Source organism: Echinococcus granulosus, assembly GCF_000524195.1.
Source record: "Echinococcus granulosus chromosome Unknown EG_S00070, whole genome shotgun sequence".
NCBI classification, from domain to species: Eukaryota; Metazoa; Platyhelminthes; class Cestoda; order Cyclophyllidea; family Taeniidae; genus Echinococcus; species Echinococcus granulosus.
The window spans coordinates 1-24747 of NW_020170450.1; the positions used below are offsets into that span (position 1 = coordinate 1).

The window sequence follows — 24747 nt, forward strand, 5'->3', positions numbered from 1 at the left end:
AATTCGTCAACTCACCATTTTGGGTAAAATCCACGGTCACCGTCAGAAGTGAGCTATTGTTACCCCTAAATATGCTGCCACCTTCTACGTTAGATCGTATAGGGAATTTTGCCCGAAAAACTCGCAAATTTGAAGTTTCGTTTATTTTCATGTCAGCTGCAAAATTAAATAGTAGCATGGGCTCAGAGAAAGCGCTTCAAAATATCGCAAATCTGAATGAGGTCTTCAATAAACAGTAAAACCTCAGTTACCAAAATATTTGAAAATGGTTTTATCAACTTTCACTGCCCATCTGAGTAGGCTGTGCAGCACCCTTATCAAAGCCACAAATACAAACAATGTTTTCTTAATTTTGATTCTGTTGTGCTCACTGCAAATGTCGGTGACATTCCACTCGAGTTTAACTCCTCTCCATACACAGGCCAGCTGTCCGTTCGCACCAAGCAGAGTCTATTTGAAATACTTATGCACCATTTAAAATCTTAATCACCGTAGTATGCTCATTAAATTCCAGTTTATACAAATATTCTGCAATAATTACGTGCATAAAGGTAAATAATCATTGAAGAATTTGATTTACCCATCCATTGCTACCTGCTCCACCAATTGCAAAATTAATTTGATGGGACTCTTGGCCCTTGACAAAGCGTGAGAGTGGAAACCACGTCTGCACATCGAATTCATCTGTTATTTGAAACTTTGAAACTCGTGTTAAGACAGCTAAAGATGTTCACTTCGATACCTTCTGCAGGTGGTGACAAATTACAGTATGGTAGGAATAGTGTAGTTGAAAGAGGAGTGTCAAATTCCTGACCCTCGAAAACATCGAGCCTCTTCTGCAAAGTTACTTCATCTACGGTGATGTAAACAGTCTATAATTGAAAAAGTATGAGGAATGTGAATGACATTCGAAAGATGATTCACTTGCAGAAGGGTATTCAATTGTTATTTCTCCTGTTTATCCGGGCTTTCCTTTAAATACGTTACAAATCATTTAAATTTTGCATTGTTTTTGAGCGGAACAGTTTATATCAGGGGTTAAGCTGACAATGGGTAGAAGAGATTCCATTCAAAGTCAAGTAACGTGCGAAATAATCCATATCATGTGTAGCATGGGTAGAATATAAGTTAAGTGGACGAGTCCCACTTTTCTGTAATGAGTGGAAATGAAGATAACATATGTCAAATCATTAGGAGACTGCTTAAAATGTGCAGGAATAAGTGAAATGAGACATGCTTTTCTCCTCTCTGCATAGACTGCCCCAAACTGTATTATTGACCATGCATTTGTCATCTTCAATCGTCAAGTTACCCGTTGATTCTTTGCTAGTATCGACTGCTGCCCAAATGCAATTACCATTCAATCTGTTTATATTAGCCCAAGTACCCAACTGTAATCAGGAGGTATATTCTGCTAAGTGAATTACTCTGCTGCGTGTACTTCCTCGTACTTCCTTTTTAAAATTTTTATGCAAACTTCACTGCATTAGTGCACTTACCCATCGTTTCTCAAACCGGAACTGCATCGTTTTCCATTGTCCCTTTGGTATTCCAACAACTCGAGATCCCCACAGCTCTATTTTTTCACCTTTTGCTAAAAATATATCATGTTACTTTTACTAGATTAACAATATTCTAGTACAAAAGGGAGCAATAAAAAAAGGACTGATAATAATCACTAACCGGGAAATACAGTTGAAAAAGCAAATACCTACCCGTGCAGTATGCCATACAGAGCAGAACCGTCATTATCAACAGCATGGTCTCCCTCTATGCTACATGAGTAATACCCATTATGTATTTATATAGATGGCCTAATCATTTGCCAAATTTAATTGGAGGCGTTCTCACGTTTCATTTGCCACAAGTGTGGTTTAGGTTTCTTGTAAGTAGGGGTCAGATTTGCTAGGGATAAAATGCTGAATCTTACGTTGCTGTCATCGTAAAGTAAATGCTACTAGTAGAAGATAAGCACATAGTAGAATAATCTGATGATTGAAACAAGATCTTTTGAACCATGTGACCTTTCATTCACCTTAATATTTACTAACAAAGCTTGGTAATTCACCCACAAAGCTGTAGCATCCATGCATATTTTGCTTCAATTTATTTATTTGTCGTAAGCATTTTAGTCGTCAGTTTAACCACCTCAGCAAAATGTATCATTCAAGACAGCATTCGGTGGTAAAGTCGTATATTGCACTCAAATTTAAGAGGCGAATTTGCTCCTTCAAATTGACTATGCCCACGTCCACTCACCTTGGTGTCAATTGGTCAGCGCAACTATTGTCTCAACGACAAATGCCAATCATTGTTTGCCTTGAGAGTTAAGCAAATCAGTTTTGATTTTGCATAAAAATTATTTCCATGGATGGCGAAAAAGTGGCGTAGCGAGAAATATGAGAGGTAGCAGCCTTGGTTCGGCTGCCCATCATCTCAAAATGGTTTCGTTTCCAGCCTGAACAAACCAACTTTCTACCAGACATCAGCATCCGATGCTTTATGAAAAGCCTGTATCTGGCTGGCAGATTACTCCCCTAAGGCATGACTGAAAGGCTTTGTGCAGGTTTTCTAACTAGTCAAGTGCTGCTATCCAAGTGATAATCTGTGCTCGTTAATATAAATCAAAGAGGTTGTCGCAAGATGTATCCAAATACACTGGCACATCTAATACTTAGATAGGGACACCACATCGTATGCGCGCAGCTCACTTTATCTATCCATCTTTAATGTGTCAATACTTACTCAGTCGTGTTGTTCGACAACTCCTCTACCAAATAATGCGTCCATAATAAAGTCAATCAAACGTCAATCCATAATTCATTTCCACTCCGTCGCAGGAAAGGGGAAGGAGGTGCTTTCACAGCAACAGGCACTGATATTTGTGATTACACGCAGCATATGAACGTTGAGAAACAGCGAGCAATTGATGCATGTCCTTTCATGTTGCAACAATGTGAATCGGTCTTTCTGCATTTCCTGCTCCTCTTTGACCAATTTCAGAAGTTTAATGTAGATATCTCACTAATTCCGACTATTCTTGCCTTACCTTGCAATTACATCGCATATCCACCACATGCAACTCATTTTTGCCTCCATAAGTGCATGGGCAGCTGCGTTTGCCACTTCAATGTGGGTTGAGAGTGGGATAAGTGGGGGCCTGAGCGTAAAATATGGAGTGAGGGAGAGAGCGTGACGCAAGGTGGAGGGAAATCACTAATGCCAGTATCTCCTGGTTAACTGTGATGGAAGCACGTGGGGACGAATAATTAAAGGAAGGAAGGGATATGGTGAGGACTAACGGAGCAGATTTGCAGAAGTTGGAAGTAATGTCACTCACAGTTAATTCGGGAAGGTGGAAGATGAATGATAAGAGGCGGAGGAACAATCAACATCAGTGACCACGCAGCATAGAAACCTCGTATCGCCATGTCTCCATCGAATTGATGCTGCGTCGTGCTGGCTCAGTACCTGAATGGGTGTCGTCTCTGGTACATCCAGGCTTGCTGGCTTACATTATCGCATTTTATTCATCTACACTCCACTTTACTTTCCTCTACTCTGATTATTCATCCATGCACCTCGACACTGATCCATCTCCTTGCTTCCATTCGGTGAAGTTGACTTTAATGTCTACATTCCTCCCCATTTCTCCCCACCTCCCTGGATGGACTGATTCGTTTTAAATATCGTTGTTTCAAGCTGCTCTAATCATGCAGGTATTTGAGACCCTAGCTTTGCTGGTACTTCTGCTTCGTGTATATATTTAGGTTGCACCTTTGTCCGAAAGTGAAGATAACTGCTTGTGAAGTAAGGAGTTCGAATATCCGTTGCCGTGTCTAATAGGTTATTAAACAATTGCTAGGATGATTCCATGTGGATGCACTGAAATAGAGCAAAATAAATATCAGTAATTGCCTATAAAAGCCCATTAATTAGTTGTTTGCATTCTGTGTCTGATCAAATAGACGCTGGATTGACTTACAACTTACGTTGTTTGAGAATATGGTGCAGAATGCGAATATTAGGCTAGGCTATACCAGCTCCTATATTTGCTGAAGAGAAGAACCGGATCAATGGTAGACTTCCAATGTTAGCGTCGTCATCCCTTTCTTAATTAGCCAACTGGGAGTCAGAATCGTTGACAGATCCGGCTTTTGGGGTTACTTGCAAAAGTGAATGCGACTTGACCAAAGCGTTCCTAGTTAGTTCGTTTGGGAGAGCGAATCATTCCAGGGCTGCGCACAGGCCCTGGCGTGCACCATCAAATACTCCACCTCGTACGGTTTCTCAAATTGTCATGCCAACGTGATTGCAATTGCTTGGCTACAAATGCAAATTGATTTCGCTAATGGAAGATTATTGTCTCGAATTATTTTAGAATATGCATTATTTTGACACTGAGAATATATTTCATCACACTTTGCAACTGCATTTACAATTTACTACCAAGCATTTTACTCGCCGAGACATCAATACACATAAACCCAAGCTCACCTAACACCCACGTCTAAAACTTGTTTGGCCTTCTAAGAAATTTCTTATGGCGTGATGGCAGCGTGTGTAAACGTAGAGTGTGTGGCTTCACGCCCACTCTACAAATTTGCTTGGTGGATATCAGCAAGCAATTCTTTTAGTGGGCATGCTTGGCAGTGTGTTTCGGTGAAATTTCCTTCTCTCTATGCAAGCACACATCATTCGCCAGGATGGTGCTTCGCTATCTCTTAACGAAGGTCCCATTCCTCGAGCATGCAGCAAATGTATTGAAACTCAGTAAGGATGGCTGGCATTTGGCTTGCACACTAGCGCATTCGTTGTTGGTGGAGTTGTCCTGCAACACGAATGTCTGGACATTGGCATGGTCGAAGAGATGCAGAAATTACACTTCGGAAGTAGGACTGCTACCCCAACGTTGAGGTAGATGGAGAAATGAATGCATGGCTGCACCTGAAAAACCGGTCAGCAGATAATATTTGTGGTGCAATGGATTGATGATCCCTGTTGGGTAGTTTGAAAACAGAATAAATAAGTGGATTGATGCACGGATGTGGGGAAACGGAAGCAAAAGATGCTTGGTTCGGCAAAGAGATGAAAGAAGAAACTGACTAGTTCACAGTAGGGGCTAGATTGGTGTGTGCTAGAATGAAAAGACCAGTCAGTTCTCTTTTTTCATTCACTGAGTTGTATGTAAGGTGTCGAAGTAAAGTGTGAGAAGTATTTCATTTGAGCTGTCGTGGTTGTCCAAGTGAGCGGCAGGAGAAGAGTCACTGAATACTTGCCCCACTTCACCTCATATGGGTGAACCCATCTCGAGGTTAACGAATGCCCACCACAAATGAGTTAATAAAACGGACATGTCAAATGTGACATACACCTATCATTATCTGAGCTTACGAAATAGATGAATGGCAACTGATGCATTGCCTGCATTACGTAAGCCTGCCCATGCACTTATGGAAGCAAATACGAGTTGCATGTGGTAGATATGAGATGCAATTGCAAAATAAGTCAAAAATAGTCGGAATTAGTGAGATACCTACATTCAGATGTTCGAACGTGGATAAGGAGGAGGCAAATAATAGCACATGTAAATTGTACTTCATCAGCTAATGTTTGGTGAATTTTCACACTATTTTACGTGTAGAGTGGACGTAGGCCGCACACTCTACGTTTGCTCACGCTGCCACCATGGCATAGGAAATCTCTTAGAAGGTCATACAACTTGTGGACGTGGGCGTTAAGTAAACTTGGGTTTATGTGTCTTGATATCTCGGCGAGTAAAATGGTTGGTAGTAAAATGAAAATGAAGCAGCAGAATGTGTGAAGCACATTCTCTGTGCCATAATTTTACATATCCTAATATAAGTGGGAACAATTATCTCACACAAGCAAAATCAATTTGCATAACTGTAAAGGTGAATAAGATTTGCATTTGTCGTTGAGAGAATTGTCGCCCTGACCACTCGACGCCAAGGTGAGTGGACATGGACGCAGTCAAATCGAGGAAGCAAATTTGCCTCTTTGATCTGAGTGCATCACATGACTTCACCCTCCGTCACAGCTTTAAATTATGCATTTTGCTGAAGTAGCTGTCCTGCCGACTATAATCCTCAAAACGAATTCATGTAATGAAGACAAATGTAAATAGTTGATACAGCAATGAGCCGTGAAAAATCAGGTTTGTCGGGGAGCGCAAAAGGAAGTAGAAAGCACTTGATTCACGATAACTCGTTTCTATCATTAATTCCTTCTACCACTTGCTTCATCTTTGTTTTTATTATTTGTGAGTCCACCACATGATATGCCCAGCCACACTTACATTGCAGTGACGACACTGTACCATTCGCTGCTTTCTCTTGTGCAACTCCAGCCTCTGTCTACAGGAAAGCAGAGTCGCATTTGTGCAAAATGAAGCGTGAGCAGGACTCCAATCAAATTTGCCGGATGGAAAGGAGATTTGTATATATGCACAACAGGCACCTCTCTAGCCACGGAGAGAGAGATCATGTTGACGGTAATCGCGATTCTGCTCTGTGTGGCTTACTGCACGCGTATGTATTTACTTCGTCACACTCATTTGCCGATCATTTGTTGCTTTCATTTGTTCTGCATTAATTGTTATTGTTTGGTAGTGCATTATTAATAAGGTAGCAGTCACATAGCGTACTTTTCACCGCAGACGAACAAAGCCTACAGCTGTGGGGATCACGAGTCATTGGAAGGCCGATGGGAAGGTCGGATGTCATGAACTATCGGATCCCTACATTCTATGTAAGTGCATTAATGCAATATCATTTCTGAAAACAATTGCACCAATTTTTTTACCTGAAAGATTAGCCCATTTATTTGATTATTCTTTCTGATTGCACCCAAGTACTCACAGTTACCAAGAGCAAAGATTTGACGAAAAATACTTGACTACACAATAATTGGATTTAGAGTATACGTGTTTCCACTGCAAAAGGGGCTGAAGACATGTCGTTTATGGACGGCAATTGCATAGTCAATGGCACAGTTTGGGGCAGTCCTTGCACAATGAGTAATGGTATGTCTGTTTGCATTCATTTATGTGCATTCTAAGAACTATTTTACTGATTCGAAATAAGTACTCATTAAGTTCTTTGAAAATACATAAACAGGATTTGTCTGCTAGACTTTCAATTTAACTAAGCCAATAGTAATGCGAATGATTTTGCGCGTTATTGAAGCCAAATGGAAATCCGCTCTTGTCGCTGACAGTAGAATTGCTGGTGTGAAAATCCTGGTTAATTTAAAACCACTTTATACCTGAGCGAAGTGCCAATGCGCTGAGTCTCGCGTGGGTCTAAAGAAAATCCACAATGACCAGATGGCCTAAAACCGAATCATTTGTGCAGATAATTCACCCACTAACTTTTGACTTTTTATCTCCTCTTTCCTTTTCAACATTAGGTACAGCCACAATCACCGTGGATGACGTGAATCGACAAAAGAGTATTGATATTTATCAAGATGTGAGATATGACTCCCTATTTTTAACAGCCTTCTTCGTCCCATACTGCAATTTCTCACAACCTGGGAAAGGTATCAAAGTGATTAAACTCGATTAACTCCAAATCACTTTTCAAAGGCTTGATGTCGTGACATGTTTTTAATGACAGATGAAGTTGATCTGAGGATGTCGTTCCCCCTCTCACGCTTTGTCAAAGGCCAAAAGTCCTTTCAACTCGATTTTGCCGTTGGAGGAGCAGAAAGCAACGAAGATGTAAATCAAATTCCCCAATTACTTCCTTGCTACCTACACGCTTAATCGTATTAAAAATTTGTTAAAGTGCCCGAAATTTTACAAACACAATTTCAAATGATTGCGATTTGTTCTAATGTCACATGACTATTTTGAATAGGTTGCACTTCAGAGTGGGTCAAAAGTGATCTGCGAATGGAGAGGAGCTAACTTCACAAACACGGAATATCATAGGACCGTTTGCAGTAGGTTCAACATGTCTAAAATTTGCAAGGCGTGTTATATATTTTTGGATCTTGTAAGTGTGCATTCCAGGCAACTCAAAAGAGCACAATAAATAATAAAACTACATTAATCACACAAATAGGACTTTAAACTCTCTTTCTTCCATTTAATTTTGCAGCCGATTTAGTGAAAAATACAAGTTCAAATCTGCGGATTTTCCGCGGAACATTTTCTATTCCACCTGGAGTGGAGTATGAAACATTTAGTTGGGTTACTACTACTTCGGGTTTGTCAGTGTCCGTGGATTATACCCAAAATGGTGAGTGGGGAAATTACGAAATTGTAGTTATATCAGTTGTAATCAGAAATATGGATCAGCCATTCTGTCTTGGTTGAAACCTATATGAAAGCTACAAACGTTGTCTGGTCCCGTTGAATGCACTAAATGAGGCTAGAACCAGTAGACAGCTTTTGTCTCCATACATTAAGAAATGTAACTTCGGCTTCAGGCACGTCACCGGAAGTGGCGGAATGCAATCGTAAGTTCTGCCGTAACACGATTTCTCCCAAACGACCCCTTCGCCACCGGCGGCCTTTCATGCTCTTGATAAGTTCCACTTAAGCCTGCTTTTGCACAAGTGTTTTAGTTGTCTTTGTAAATATTATCTTTTAGAATACTGGGAGGCGCAGAGTACGTTACAACCCTTTGGTAAAGCATGCACGCAAGTAATAAAGATGAGCGAAGCTGCTCTAATTGAGTGTTCATCATGGCTTGACTTGATGAACGTAAATTAGGCTTCACTGTTTCAAAAAGATTTGCTGTAATGATACGCATTTTTGTATGTAAGCAAATGTAGCTGGCCCAGCACCTAAACGCTGTGTTTTCTTGTAGCATCATCAGGAACAACATTTTCGGGTGAGTGCATAATTCACTAAATTTGCCGGCACTACCTATCAAATAACATGCTTCGACTGTGTGCCCAAATTGCGAAGGTGTAAATATTTCCGTGTCAGTTGCATTGATGCCCCAAGTTTTTGCCCATTCCGAAAACAATTTACCGTAAATAACAAGAGCGCCGCTTAGTAAGTTGGTCGAACAACTACAAAGTTGGCAAGTTAAAACTTGGATGTGGGCATCTAAATAGATGGTTTACTGCTACTGTTGTCTCATTTGCCCTACGTTCATCACACAGGACCTGTGCTGACCCACACCGTCGGAGGTAAGCTAAGACATGCACGGCCAATGACCTGAAAACACTCAACTCTCCCGCATGGCTCATTACACAGTCCACGAAAGTGCACATTTCCTATCATGCACTCGCTTGCATTAAATACATTTGTTCTCCAAGACTATCAATGCGGCAGAAGAAAACAGGCTTGCATGTAACCGGCAAAGCTTTGTGAGATTTGGTGTGAATACTTCTACCAGTCTAGCAATACTCTGCTCAAAACTCCTTTTATATCTTGCCCACTTCAAGTTCCAGGCACAAAATACTGAGCTGAGATGCTGTATTGTCGAGGTAGATGGAGCTCTGTGCTGAAATGCCCACTTTCGCGTTTCAGGCCTGCTCGGGTCAGTGCTTGTGCTGACGTTTGTGGGGATGTAGCAACGCGGTGGACAAATGAAGTGCACCCTTCGGTACTACATGCAACCGAAGGTTCTGCTCTCGCCTAACAAACTTGCCCACTTTCTTCCTCACCAGTACACATTTTTCCCTCTTCACTTTTCATATATTTATGCGCACTCCCTCCTTTGCTGAATAAAGTGCACTTTTATTCTTAGGGCATTTTCAATTCCTTAAAATCTGTCTTCTCTGGGCTCCTAAAATGTTTATTTACCCACACTGGTAGGAGTTAATTCACACACGTTTTGCATCGTGGTCCCTCATCACCTTTGCTTACGTAGGGTGCCCTTTTTTGTAGGTCAAGTGCGAGTGAATTCCGGTCAATCTGCTTGGATAAAAAGCCCTTGTTATACCCACAAATAATTCTCATTTAAATAATTACTTGAGAGCTATTATAGGCAAGCAATGACATTTGGTTGTTGAAGCGATGTGGAAAACGGATGATAATTCAAATTTCAGGTAGCAATGCCGTCATTTAGAGATCACTTAGGCCAGCTTTGGTGCGGGGGCAAATTCAAAGAAATACTGGTATGCTCCAGTGATGCTGGCGTTTGTCATGTCATGCATTAAAATATTTTGTGTCCAACCCTCAATTCACCGCGTGCTATTTAAACGAGTTTGTTGGCTTGAATTAGCGGGTGTCTCACAACAGGCCACTGAATTGTCTGTGTGGTTAATGCGTGTTTGATTTGCTTATTATTTGAAATTTGTGGCATTAAGCATGACAGGATATATGAGTAGATGGATTGATAAGTGGATAGATACAAGAGAGATAATTTGCGGAAGCAACAAATGGGAAACTAGCCAATCGCGATGCCGCTGTGCTTATCACCATGATGCCTCTGAGTCACAACTCATTAGATGCACTGAAAACTGTCAGCCACTATGCTATGCTACATCGGCGAATTTTTTGGATTTAATGCAGCCTTCAATGTTCTCACTATGTCATACGCTTAATCCTGACCATTGTGATAATTTAAGTCCCCAGTTTAGTTCATTGAGACATTGAGCCAATGTTTTGTCCATGGCTGAAGATCTGATGTCTGAGCCAACAAGTCCCACAGTAGTGTTTATGCAATATTTTTTTCTTCGGTTAGTGTGGCGCGTCAATAGCTTGTGATGATTGCCATTTGCAACTAGAGGGCAGGTCCTACTCACCGCAGATAATAGCCCTCGCCCCCAATCCCTCCGCTGTTTTCGCCATGTGCAGATTTCTGTGAGAAATTACTTTGACTTGGAAATACGCCTTAAAACAACTAGAGCCATTTTGTCTATTGCTGTCTAAATTGGGCTAACTTCCCTCATAATTGTGTGTTTTAATAGTGGATTAACAATCTTCTGTGTGCCAACTGTGTAACCTACTTTTATTTTGAATCGCAATAACTGTTACTAGATTACTTAAATATTAATTTATTTTCGTTTTAGCACATAATTTTTTAAGGCACTGACGACTTGTATGCACCAAAGGGCAGCTATTTTAGGGATTCCTTCTCTCCGTTATCCTTGCACATTTTGTGTGAATTCCCTAGTTTTGAGTTCTGTAAGAAGAGTCGTAATAAATTGCAAATAAGGTAAAAGTTTGCTCGTTCTTTTTACCTCTATGCTTTTCAAGTGTATTTTGAGGTACTTGCAATGCTAAAGAAGGAAGAAAAGTTGGTCGGTGGACAAGAAAATAGGTATACGCAAATAAAAACAAAGATGTTTAATTCCACCATCCTTCTCATTCATTGGTGGAATCGTAACTACATCAGCACCAGTATTGACTCGAGCACAAATACAATACGAAATGAAAGAAGCTAAAGCAAAATATAAATGACGCCTGAAACGAAACCTCTTTGGTCATTTTTAATGTTTTGACTTGAGAGGATGGGGGTTATGGGAGTGCTGTCACATCTGGGAAGAAGATGTGAAAATAGAAGCCGTGGTAACTTGTTTTTACGATTCTTGAATATAGTATAGCCGTCTTAGAATCATGAGTATGGAGAAAAGTGTGCTGTAGGGCTAAGGGAATCTATTTATCTCACCTCCAATAGCGTAGACCAGCGCAGGTCCTCTGCGATGGAAATAGGTTAAGCAGTCATTTCGCACAATGGTTGATTAATTACGCTCGAATGTGCCCACTTACAATGTAACCAGTAGGCTAAACTATTGAATGCAAAACTCCTAATCCCCCCAATTTTAAAATGATTTACGAGTAAGTGCCTTGCAGGAAACTGCTATACAAATTGGCGGATCATGTGAGTTAAAAAGAGGAATTGAAGTTGAGCTGCTTTTAGATGCTCACTTGATTGGTGACTTTAACAGGAGTAAACTGAAACTGCCTCATAGGAGAAAAGGCTATCATTTTCACATGCGCAAGAAATTGTAGAAAAACTCTTAGTGACAACCCACGTTCAGATGCGACTGTCACTGATGAACCTAAATGATGACGACTGGTACATAATTGATAAAGTGTTCTTAAACATATTTGATTTTGTTTCCTCTACAACTTTATCAGCCGTCTTTGGGAGAGCCATAATAGCAGTGAAATGCATTGGAGTGCTGATGGCCTTGACTGGTAAGTCAAGCAGATCCATCTCCGTCTAAAAAGTTAGGAAAACCCCATCTGCTTTGCTTTTACCTCTACTTCAGTCCAAGTAAAACAAACTGCCATTCATACCGTTAATCATTAGTGAGCATCAAAGTTTAAGTCTACAATTGGTGAAAGTACTGTTACAATTTTGCCAATTAGCAAGATTTAACCCCTTTCAAAACTGGAAAAGTCACTACATCCAAAACCGTTTTACTTTGATCCACAGAGGATTAACAATTTCAACTTAGTAAGATTCAAGTACTGACTCCTCTATCTACATATATATATGCTATAAAACCTGTCTGATTATAATCACCCATCTTCCCGTTATTTCACACATACTTTTCAATCTCAGCTTACCTCCTTCTTCTGATGCACACTTCACAGACTACATCAAGATACCCTGAAGCGCGATTGCATGTGGTTGCGCAAACGCCTTTAACCATGTGAGCATACTTGAGTGAATTTAAGTGGCCTTAGTGGTTTGCAGAAGCACCAAGTCGGTCTAATCTCTGAAATGAAATGGCACCTACGGCTAGACTGCTGATAATATTGGTGATACGCAAATGCCTCAACGCATGGCAATCACTTAGTCCTTCATTAAATTTTCACTTTTCTCCGGTTACTCATGCTACTAAACGTTGTGTGGATCAACAATGGTTTCATTTCAAAGAAATCCATAAGCGCAGGCCACAATCATGGGAGCATTTACACTTGTTTGTGGTGAATACACTAAATTGCGTATAAAGGAGACCACTTGGATGTGTCCACGTAGCTTCCCCGCAAGTGTGTATGTGCAAAACTGGTATGGGCATACTATAGGCACCAAACTTACACCCACGTATTCTGGCTAAACCATGGTTTAGGCTAATGTGACATCAAAGCTCTTCCATTCCCAGCTTTAATAGAGCATACAAATTCATTCAAGACATTTCGCTAGTCATAAAGGAGTACTATGATGCGATTTACCACCACCCTCTAATTTATCGTCTATTTTTGCTTACGTACCCATCCCTCCATTTGGACCTTATTTCTTGTTTATTATGCTTTTTTTCTTACAAAATGCCGTTGGTGTGGCTATGTGGCAAATGCGTGTCTGCTTTATGGATGTGCAAATGGATGGATGCCATGTCAGTTGCCATGAAGTCCTTGAGCCAAGGTTATTAAGCAATGCCAAACTTTGTCATCCGAAAAATGAGATAATATGATAACCTTATTAGAGATTTAATACAACTTTAAATACGTTGTACTGCATTACACGCCCAACCTTGACGCTTATAAACCTTTAATGCCCAATTTTAATTTATAAGTAGGTCAAATTTATGGGCAGCGCACCGCATGCTCCTTTAAACGCTTGACACATGACCGAAGATTGGATACGTGGAAATAGCAAGTCTTGTAACAAGTTTTTTTGCAAAATATAGGTAAATTTTTTGTGACGATTCCATTTACTACTCAAGGGCGGGTCCCACTCACCGCATGCGCCAGTGCTCATCATCAATCCCTATGTCAATTCCAGTTTCAAAGTACTTTCGTAAGGTATTACTTTGACTCTCAAATAGAACACAAAAAAATCAAGGACTTCTAATTTCTTTTAATTTAAATTGTGTTAAACACATAGTTTATTAGTCAGTTAATAATTATTAGGTGTCGGATGCGTCAGCTACTTTTGTCATATTCCTAAATTAAAGAGTTAATTTTAATACGAGATTTTCAAGCTATCGTTTTTTTTACAGACATCAGGGTGCCCGTAGTTGAGACGATTCCTCCTGTCCATACTTGCTCTCAAGGTGAGAGGTTATACGTAGTTTGGTAGACAGCTAAAGGTAAAAAATTGAAATAACCTTGTCACTGAGTTAAAGTCTTCATTGGCTGCCGATGTTTGATTCACAATGCGGGGATTAGGTAATAACTATCCTGACGATATATATCACCAACATGGTAGAGTGGTAGGACTTAGGCGGGCCTTTTATCACCACTGCCTGGGCTGTGCGATCCATGTGGAAGGCGTCGGAGAGGTGGACTTGTGTGGCGCTCGTGAAACAAGGCCCTAGCCAGTTTGTAATACCTTTGTCCTCATTTTTTTAGGATTTTAACATAAATCAAATGTGATTTTGATGTCATTGTCCGTATGACACGCTACTTAGCTTTGTAGTGCATGTATTTTTTTTATTTTGTATACCGATGAAGCGCACCAAGAATAAGATCATTATTTGACTGCTATTGAAGGCCCATAAGTTGTGAACAGAAGCTCGACATATAGTTATGCCTTAGGGGTTGGGTGACACGACACCTTGACCGTTGTTGTGATTCATCTACTTCCGTCTCAATCACGTGGTGATCAAACACTGCGCTGTCCTGTCCTGTTGAGGCGGCTCCATGTTGGTTGGGAATGTCAAAATTTGAAATCACATCATACGACTTCTTTTTAATCCCTCTAAGGCAGTCAAAAATGTCGCCATTCCGCGCAACTGATCACAACACAATTTCTACTTGCACTGACTTCACTGTGGCACCCAACTTTAAGCCATAAATTAGATGAAATCTGACACCTGCTCCACCTCTCTGGATAAATGTGTGCATTGGTACCACAGTGATGCTGGTGCAAGTTGGAAGCGTGTTTTTATCAAGTGCGTGGAATGGTGACATATCCGGTTGAGAGATTGAATGCGAGTTTAGTCTAATGCAGGCAGAAAGAATAAATTAATGGGAAGGAGGAGTTTATTTTAAGAAAGTTTTATTGGGCCACAGCTTAGTTAAACGTGTGATCCTTCCAGCTAGAAGAGCAGTTTAGGTTACTCCGCAGTGTCTTCAGTTGAAGCCTTTGAAGCGACTGCTCTGCAAGATGCTGTGCATAATCATGGATGAGTGGGGAACAGCAGTAAGGAGAGATATCGAACTGACCATTAAGCACCTTTCCGTGTGATCCGTTTCCGGTTTTGGGCATTTCCCTGGCAGTACGTGTTAAGTGTTCTGTAGGTGTGCAAACCAATGCTGAGGCAAACCTGCCAATTCGACAAATTATTGACTACTGAATTTATTCAGTAGTGTAAAAAAGACGAAGTAAAAAAGGCTCTGAATCTTTGCTGCATTCAGGGGTCCATTCTCGGATTTTGAGAATGGATACCCTCAAAATTGGAAATGCCCGCCCAAATACTTTGAAATCCTTAATTTGACTTACTAAGAGAATGGTCAAAACATTTTTAGAATAATATTTAGAATAAGGGAAAGTCTTTCCCATTATCTGCTTGAATGAATGACTTGGCTAAATGAGTTTGCCATGGCAACAACCTGCTAAAAAACCCATTAACTTTTTGCTACAAGAAGAATGATGAATCCTTTTAATTCCTACAAAATCGAGACACCGGAATGATGGAGAATTTGGAGAAATTTACCCAAATCATCGTAAATTACAAAGCATTACCATCTCTTTTTCACAAAAAAGAAGGCCTGAAAATACAATCAACTTCTGATAATAAATGATGTTTAATTGTACACAATTTTGACGCGTATCAATGACTGTTGCTGGTGCTATGCAGGAAAAAATTAACCTCTGCGGGACGGGAATGAAGAGCCAATCGACTAGCAGCCGTCTTGGACGCCATCACAGAGGGAAACATGCTCGGGACTCGGTGAGTCAGACCCCAACTCTACTTTGCGCCCTTTTTGCGTACCTCCGCGAAGCCTTTCAGTAAATATGTTGAAGGCAAATCAGTTGATGGCAGGAGGCCAGAAGCAGAGTTTTTAAATCATTCAAGATAAACTCTTGACCTCAAAAGGTCTATGTACACTAGGGACTATTTTAGTCAATTCACTCACTTTCATAGTAAACAGTCTTGAAGGAGACAGGGTGGGGTAGAATAAGACTGTTGAAGCGTTCGGCAAATTCGATTGTCTTGTCGGCGTCGAAGTCTAAGGAGGCTGTCCAGATCTCCACCACGACGCTGGTGGGCCGTGGTGAGACGCCGACGCCGAGGATGGAGTTGCGTGAGTCCACCAGTTGACCGAGTTTCTCGCCCACTGCACTCATGGCCAACTCGCACCAAAGGTAGTCCGCGCTCCGAACATCCCCGTGGCGCAGACGCCATCTGCCACCGTTGGAGTACTCTGGTTTCTCCCTGTTTGAAGAGATGGAACCGATGGACAAAAGGATGCATGGATGCAGGACGAGATGACGGATAATTTCGTGTAGTTTAAGCTTATTGAGGATGAATGAATCGACCGGAGACGGCCGATTTCGGGATGATAAGGTGGATAGATCTAGAATGGACTGATTGGTAGAGGCACGCCTCGACTAATTTACTTACTGATTTTTTGGTGAATGAACAGATTAAGCACGAATGCCCCAGCTAGTGTTTAACTCTCTTCGCCCTGAATGTTTAAGAAACATCTTTTTCCCCAATAATTATGTTGACGCCATGTGGTCGACTACACCTCACAGGACGACTCGTTGTAGTCGAGGAAGAGAGTCACCACCAGCACCACCAAGAAAAGAGGGAGAAACAATTTGATAGTTAAGTGACTGATGACCAAATTACTCCAAGATAGACGAACTAATTGTTGAGCGGATGGCTCAATCTTTTCTTCATAGCAAAGTGGTGAATTTGGCATGTTTGAAGCATTCGATGGACGGATTCGGTACATACAGTGTACCAAATTGTAAACAACTCACCATTGCGGATCACAGGGTTCACGCATGAGATAGAAGGCCTCGGTGAACTGAAGTTCACTTGGTTTTTCTGTCTCTTTGAACACTTTCCAGAACTCCTCCACTGTGGAGCACTTTCCAAGGCACCGAATTTGATGGCCTTCATGTTTTGCATTGGGACGACCGCGTTGATCCTGGGGTAATTCATTAACTGAAATAAGTGTGTGAGCATGGCTTGATTGATATTCATCCGAACAATTGCCTTTAGAGTAATTTTAGGTGAATAAAACCACCTTCTCATATATCCTACCACCTCCTGAAATCAATCTCCCCTTATTTTAAACATAAACAACTCATCATAGCACGTTTGGTGCAGTCTTAATAGCAGTGTTTTCTTTACAGAACAGTGAAAGCTACTGAGAATTATTTTCAGGTCAAAAGTTTTCCAGAATGTCTTTATAGATGAAAGTGGGAAAATTTTCAGTTTACTTCGGGCCTGAAGACTATGAAATGAATTGTTCAATATGCTGTAGGTGTTTAGCTGAGCCATTTGTTTAGGGGTTCAATGGAGAAAGTCGAATTCCTTGCGAATCAAATGCGACAGCGCTATAGGAGGCATGAAAAGTGAACAGATTCAAAGCTTGCTTACTTGAAAATCTTTTAACCATTACCAATACTGACATTTCAAAGATACTTGATCAGACAAAACCTGCTCGAACTGGAGCAAAGGAGCTTAATTTTTCGATCAAAACCCTTTTTTGCTATGATCTCCCAAATGCTAATCAGACAATTAGTTCTTCTATTTCTTACCATATCTTGTTCTCTAGGCTAAAATTCTTTGTACCATTGCGCGGTTAAAATGCAGTCAAAATCTAGATATCTGGCATCGAAAATAATCCAGAAAGGCGACTGGAGAACACTGCATTTACAAAGAGGTTGGGATTTACATAATTGCTTTTGGATCTGGAAAGGCCATTTCCTATTTAAGCCGACCTTTCCTAAATTAGTATTATCAAAAACATGCAACTGTAGTGCTATGGTGAAATTCCGTCATTTCCGTGCCTTTCCTGTTAATGGTTTGTTTCCACACCATCCTAGGCATGACATGACTGCCTATGGCATGTTTATTTAACGCTGATTGAACACCACATCCATGTGATAAGGAAAACACGTCAAGCATAAAAACACAAACAGTTTTGGTTCGTTTTTAACCGGTACTTTCAGTTTGGATGAACAAAATCAATCAATTTAAGCGACCACTTTGCTATTAACAGGTGAGACAGCATAATCACAAATAACTACCCCATTATGAAGGCAAGAAATAAATGCATGAAGGCTGAAAATAGGATGCTAGTCTACTTGGCTGAAAAGATCGGCAGTAAGAAAGGTCGTAAGAAACTGTCCACACCGCAGCAAGCACTGATCATTCCCAGACAAAGACGATGGTATATTCTCTTGGAAGGAGTTAAAATATTCAAATAAAAAAAAAGAAATAACACCAGCTCTACAATGACAGGCTATTCACGACCAGTTGAGCCCCATCAACTAGTTGTTTAAACCGCAATCAATAAGTGGGTGGAGCTTACTATAAAATATCCAGCTGGTATGAAGGGGATGCGTTTTCTTGGGTTTTGGCGGTTTTTCGGTGGATTCCAAGGCAAGTGTTGGAGCAGGTGGATCTGCATTCGCCATGATGAGAGGGGAGCTGCAGTTTTAAACGCAGTCGCGCACGCATACAACGAGAGCTGCAACAAAACAGGCTGTAAGTGCGCACGTGTGTGCAGACAGGCCTACCTTCGCTCCTCTCATTGGCCTACATTTATTAATGCGCTAGTGATTGGTGCATTCGGTGCATACACCCGTGCACCGGCATGTGCAAAGTAGCGGATGAGCGCACAATCTGTTCAGACCCAAGGCGAAAACATTTTTAGCCCTGCTTATTTGCCGTAATTATGAATTACCCTCGATATTATGACCAACAAACTTCCTTTTAATTACCACTACTGAATGTATTTTGACTTCTTTTCAGGTGAAATGAGTGACAAATTTGGGCTAATTTTGTCCAAACAGTGCATCAACCAATGATACGCGGAGTGAACACTGATGCCGCTTCTTCACTGGCCCCAATTAGGTCAATAGGAGGAGCGCATAAACAGTTTCAAAACTCATGGAGCTAGTGGGCTTCAAGGTCGACTGCGAGGCACAACTTTTTATAGAGCCACTTCCACTTTCTCAATTTATGTGATTCCTTTACAATAAAAATGATTGATAACACAATTCCGAGCGCCAAAAATTTATTTGCATCTTCGTACATATAATGGGTAGTGGGAAACTATTCTTGTCCCTGTTTCTGGCTGTTTGTTACATAATGGAGCAGGCGCGCCTTTTGGGATGAATTTTGCGGGTCAAAGTCAGTCTGATAGCTGTATCGAAAACGGTTTTTACTCCCTCGCCTGTGATTGCTGAGCATTCAACGTAACCAGCAACTTTTATACGACTCGCCAGTCGATGCCCCTGTTAAATTAGGCGCAAAAGAAATCAAGCTGGAACCATTTCAAACAAATATAGGTCACCTATTACTTTATCCTCGTCAAACAGACTGGTAGCAATGTAGGTATTTTACTTTACTGCAGATGATATTATTTGGTATGTAACCGTAATTACCTTAGATGTGGAGATAATTGGCTGCTCCTGTCCATCGGCACCTCTTTTATCCGTTTTAGTCCCTGCCAGAAGAATCAACGCATTTGGGCAGAAGTGTCGGACCTCTGGAATCCACAATTCTCGTGCATTTTGATAGGAATCGGTGTCATTCACGGCAAAGCAGACAATAAAGATGTCAGTTTGGGGATAGGACAGTTGTCGTAATCGCGCATACTCCTGTTGACCTTTAAGTAGAAGTGATTAGGCGATTGAGAGGCCGGATGTCTTACCAGCTGTGTCCAAGAGATTGAATACAACGGAGGTATTCCCAGCCTTCAGTTTGGAGGTGTAGGTGTCCGCAATAGTTGGTATATAGACATCCATACTGCTTAGATCGTCAAGGATGTAGCGGAGGATGAGGCAGGTCTTACCCACCATTCCGTCTCCTACGACAACACACTTTACAACTTTCTCAGTCATTGAGTGTGTGGATAACTTTGCTCTATCTGTTGTGCCACTTATAAATGTAAAATAGTTGCGATATTTTTAACCGCTTTATGCACCAATAGTCAATCAGATTTGTGTTTGGTTGAAGATGTGATAATCCTTCTTAGGTAGCCTCCAGTCCAGGTGAAATGTAGATGCCATTCAAAATCCATAATGCCAAAGATCCTCTGGTTAACTGATATTTTCAGCTAGGATGGAAATCGTTTTTCCAAGACCTGAAAACCAAATGATAATGACCCAAAGCAATTAAATGCATTTGGAAACTACCGAGTAACACATTTCACGCCATCATTTCTCTATCTTAATTTTTAGTCCTAGAAATTTCCTTTAATATCAGAAACATGCAAAAATCTTTAACTGATCGACTGAATTCCATGGAATAAGGTTATCAAACCAACCCAATAAAGGTGGTTGACAGTACGTGACAAGTGCACACCTTACTTTAGTCCCCAACCCTTACAGTATTCAGTTATCATGTGTTTGCAAATATTTAGTCTGATTGGATTTATTCACTTGGATTTGCAAAATGTAGCGTTAAATTTACACACTATGACGCAGGATGTAGTAGTTCTCTTGAATGCAATTATTCTTTGGCGTTCAAATTCAGACCGAGCCACAGCGGTGTGCTACCAATCATGCTATTTAAGTGGAATACTACATAATTTTGCAAGGGTGCTCTACACCTTTATTAGACCAAATATGTTGAGGCAGTAGCACCAGTGGCGAGATTGACTGGTAAGCACTAAATTATGAAATAAATTATGGACCATTGTAAAAGCAAAATGACTGCTTCTCGAAAATTAACATGTTTGGTGCATGCTTATGTTCATCCGTTTACCTTAATTATACTTCGAATAGCTTGGTGAAGAGGTCTTGCTCACTACTTGACTACTGTGCTTAAAAGTGAATAATGCTATTGAGAGTACTAAGTAAGTATTTGGATGAATTCAAGTCACTTGATTTCTAAGAAAACAAATTAAAGAGGAAAATAAGAAGCAAGTAAGAAAAAATTAGGGATTAAAATGATGCAATACATTTTTTGAATGGTGCCGAGTGGAGAGAACGGAGAAGCCTCATGACTAAGCAGATATCATCGAATCTCATAGGGAAGACGAAATCCAGTTTTCCATGCACTTTGAGTAATCGTAAAATGCACAGTCACTCCAGCACAAGACGTCTACAGCCAAGCGGCCTACGTGATGCAAAGATATGAGGCTAGAGGTGGAAAAGCGAAAAGGTGCGAATTGTTGATCAGTACCGGTGCAATATTGGAAAGATAGATTTAAAAATTTCAGAAAGAGACTTTTGCAAAAAGTGAGCAAAAATGCTAGGAAAAATCAGGGTTTACTTGTCTTCTACAAATATTTGATCAAAACAGAGGCATTTACATAAATTTTTGAATAACTGAAAACGTGCATGCAAAGACTGCATGGATTGAGTTTTCATCTTTTTGCATAGCACTAGCGAAAAATATTCACATAAAGTTCAGATGGGAATTTGTGCAGTTCATCATTAGTTTGCCAATTTTGCAGTTTTCACATTATCCAAGTGTGACAAGTTAACCAGAATTTCAATTTTTTATACTTTTTAACAACAATTAGAAATCGTTATTATGTTTTATGCAAAATTTCACCTAAACTACATTTTTACTAGAGCAAACTAGATGCATTACATTTCCATGGATGGTTTCGTTTTAATTGGTCAATAAGCGATTGGCGGGTTCTGTGGATTGTTCTAGGGCCTGACCTCTTTCGTTAAGGCCTTATTTATTGTACGTCTGCAGTTGTTTCCTTGTCTATTTCGGTCAACATAGTCCTAAGTAGGATAAGATGCAAGCGATTAAATGTGTTGTTGTTGGAGACGGCGCAGTGGGTAAAACCTGCCTGCTTATTAGTTACACTTCCAACGCTTTCCCCGGCGAATATATTCCCACTGTATTTGACAATTATTCAGCCAATGTTATGGTGGACAAGAAGCCTATCAACTTGGCTCTCTGGGATACCGCGGGTTTGTTTTCTGCTTACTTGTTATTGTTTTGGAAATCACCTGTCTTTGTCCGTTTCGTAATCTTCCGGCCTTTATCTACTTCGACTGCATGAACCAATTTCATGCGCTTCACTGATTTATGCCTTGGATAATGTGTATGGCTTGCGCAAAATGCTTTGACACGTTATTTGTGACATGGGTTTTAGCTTTTTTTCAAAATGTTATTAGGTCAGGAAGATTATGACAGGTTGCGACCTCTGTCGTATCCACAGACCGACGTTTTCTTGATCTGCTTTTCCGTGGTCAGTCCAGCGTCGTTTGAAAACGTGCGGGCCAAGTGGGTACCTGAAGTAAGACATCATTGTCCCAAAACTCCCGTCATTCTCGTTGGAACTAAATTGGATCTCCGTGACGATAGGGAGACGTTGGAAAAACTAAAGGGGCACAAACTGGCTCCCATCACTTACCCTCAGGTAGCTTTTTGTGTATTTTCTTATGTGTGTTTGTTTATTCTTTCGGGTTCTAATTTCGTCGCTCCACTGTTTGGTCATCCAACTCGGATTGCGTCAGGCGTGTGTGCTTTATTTATTTGTGCTAGTTGTCGTGTGGGTACATCGACAGATGCTTAAAAAAGGCCTTGCACTGCTTCAAGATTTCGAGAATGACTCCGCTTGTGGTTGGGAAAAAATGGACTTTCTGGTCGGGATGAAGTTGGCCAGTGTTAATCAGTAATTTACCCTATTTCTATCTTTTCATTCGTTGAACAAGGTCTAGCATTAACTACGATCTTTGGTACATTCCTTCACATCAAAGTCCAATGTATTTTAGCTTCATCATGTGATTATTATGTGGGGCTTTCGTGTTTTTACACGTTTTTGTAATTTCGTCACCTCTTATCAGCCCTTTTATCGCTTTTTAATCATTTATGGATCTTGTTATATATTGTTCAGCAGATGTAGTTACTTTTCGAAATTAAGTGATGAAATTATGTTTGTGGGTTGTTGTGTGGTATTCATTGTTAGTGTCATTTAATTGCTCTTTTCACTCTTGTCGATGTAAGATGTTTGGTAGCATATTTTTTTGTGAATTTGGCTCTTCACTTCTCCATGCAAACAGCCTCTTAGCATTAAGCTTTTAGAACCGTCAATAGAATTCATACAAGTGCTCTTTTTGATTTGGCGATCTGTCTTCATGTGTTTTCCCTTCCGGCCTGGTAATATACTCTGGCAAGTAGGACTGACGTCAACCCTTCCGACGCGGCTTTTTTAGCATTCATAGTCTGCTGTAGGCGCTACGATCTATTTCATCAAATGTAGTTCAGTTTTTTGCTTGGCCAGCTGAGAGTATTCCGTCTTCTCGGGTGTCACTGGGATTTCCATGTTATGCGTAGTTCAAGTTTTTGCTATTTGTGTCTGCTAAATTATTTCTGCATGCGACTTCAGAGCAACGCGTATTTGTTCTTTTGAGCGAGTGAGGTTGTCAAACTTCTCTATATTTGCTAGGAACTCTGCTCAATTTCATTTTTTCAGTTTGTTAGCCTCGCGGATTGTTGTTCCCATTGATGTTGGTTTTTGGAAGTAATGGCCCTTAATAAAACTACAATTCCGCGCCAAATTGTCTGATTCTTTAAATTTTCCACATTACTTTAGCATTTGCTCATTAATGCACCTGAAAGCTCAGGATATTAGATTGAAAAGCTTATTTGTACTATCATGTCATATTATTAAGGTTTCTGTAAGTGGCGGTTCCTTCTTAGATCAGCATGTGTTAGCGTGCGTCAGATGCCAGTTATCCAACCGGTTACGCACATGGCTAAGGTGCGCCTTAAGGGGGGTAATTGTCCCTGCATCATTTTTCTCTTGATTTTCGCTCTTTTTTGGTCACTACTGGAGCCGAACTTGTCTTCATCGTTTTCTCTGATTTCCTACCCTAAATTCAACCGTCCGGTTTCCAAGACATTGACTCGTTTTCGCGGATAAAACTACCGTTTTGCTATTTTATCAGAACCATGGTTAACTGGATTCCCGACCATCGTCACGCTTAATCTCCTTTGTACAGCCGATGGCTTGGGATTATACCTTTGCCTTGGAACTTGTAAAATAATCATGCTTTTTATGAAAACGCAAGGCGCTTCACATTTTGCTATCTGTTTTGCTTTCGGAGGGAAGGGTTAAGGCAAAATAGCTTTTGCTGTTCACAAGCGTATTTTTCTTCATAAAGGGAATCTGGTTTAATTTGGTTGTTTCAAGATTCCATTTTTTAAACTCTTACACCTTCGTTTTAAGAAAAAAAGAACTACAAAGGCTTCTTGTTCCATGTGCTGCTTTTCCGTATTTTTTCAATGGCATTGAAAGGTTGTAGCACTTTTTCGAAAATCTTGATGCTGAGTCAGAATTGCGGAGGGTGGGTACATCGTCCTTGCATGCTTGGTGACTCACATTCCAGTTGTTTGTGAAGCAGCTTACAAAACACGGACTTGAGTTTACTCATTCGCAAACAATCGCTCTGTCAAGACGGTGCTTTGGTAGGCGTTTGTTTCATATTTTAACGTTCGACGGTGCCACTTGCCTTGCCGCTTTTTTTCAAGTCACTAACACCTGGGAAGTCGTTCCAGTGACGACCTCTTTTCATCGTCGCCACTCCAACCACCTTTTTCCCGCCTTAGGGACTGGCTCTCGCTAAGGAGATCAATGCCATCCGCTATCTGGAATGCTCCGCCCTCACCCAAACCGGCCTGAAAGCCGTCTTTGATGAGGCCATTCGGGCAGTTCTAATTCCACACACCAAGCTCAACAAACGCAGCTGCAGTCTTGTTTGA

The 24747-nt window shown here is 40.7% G+C and overlaps 5 protein-coding genes across 5 annotated transcripts; 2 read left to right on the forward strand and 3 right to left on the reverse strand. All coding sequences in view use genetic code 11, as the record gives it.

Moving 5' to 3' along the window:
* Positions 1 to 680: 680 nt before the first annotated feature.
* Positions 681 to 1761, reverse strand: EGR_07101 (hypothetical protein; the record flags this gene model as incomplete). The annotated part of the gene is made up of 3 exons (XM_024496350.1): positions 681 to 872; positions 1500 to 1594; positions 1716 to 1761. The coding sequence occupies 3 exons, from the start codon at positions 1759 to 1761 to the stop codon at positions 681 to 683; spliced, it is 333 nt and encodes a 110-aa protein (XP_024349191.1).
* A 4647-nt stretch (positions 1762 to 6408) lies between these two features.
* Positions 6409 to 9623, forward strand: EGR_07102 (hypothetical protein; the record flags this gene model as incomplete). Its single annotated transcript, XM_024496351.1, has 6 exons — positions 6409 to 6551; positions 6680 to 6771; positions 7432 to 7563; positions 8127 to 8271; positions 8458 to 8487; positions 9512 to 9623. 6 exons carry the CDS (start codon positions 6409 to 6411, stop codon positions 9621 to 9623), a joined length of 654 nt encoding a protein of 217 aa, XP_024349192.1.
* Positions 9624 to 14897: 5274 nt separating this feature from the next.
* On the reverse strand, positions 14898 to 18485 carry EGR_07103 (Eukaryotic translation initiation factor 4E type 3; the record flags this gene model as incomplete). Its single annotated transcript, XM_024496352.1, has 4 exons — positions 14898 to 15118; positions 15965 to 16263; positions 16818 to 17004; positions 18380 to 18485. The coding sequence occupies 4 exons, from the start codon at positions 18483 to 18485 to the stop codon at positions 14898 to 14900; spliced, it is 813 nt and encodes a 270-aa protein (XP_024349193.1).
* Positions 18486 to 19154: 669 nt separating this feature from the next.
* EGR_07104 (Ras-related protein ced-10) lies at positions 19155 to 19916 on the reverse strand (the record flags this gene model as incomplete). The annotated part of the gene is made up of 3 exons (XM_024496353.1): positions 19155 to 19307; positions 19458 to 19681; positions 19727 to 19916. The coding sequence occupies 3 exons, from the start codon at positions 19914 to 19916 to the stop codon at positions 19155 to 19157; spliced, it is 567 nt and encodes a 188-aa protein (XP_024349194.1).
* Positions 19917 to 21772: 1856 nt separating this feature from the next.
* On the forward strand, positions 21773 to 24747 carry EGR_07105 (Ras-related C3 botulinum toxin substrate 2; the record flags this gene model as incomplete). Its single annotated transcript, XM_024496354.1, has 3 exons — positions 21773 to 21950; positions 22158 to 22402; positions 24595 to 24747. The coding sequence occupies 3 exons, from the start codon at positions 21773 to 21775 to the stop codon at positions 24745 to 24747; spliced, it is 576 nt and encodes a 191-aa protein (XP_024349195.1).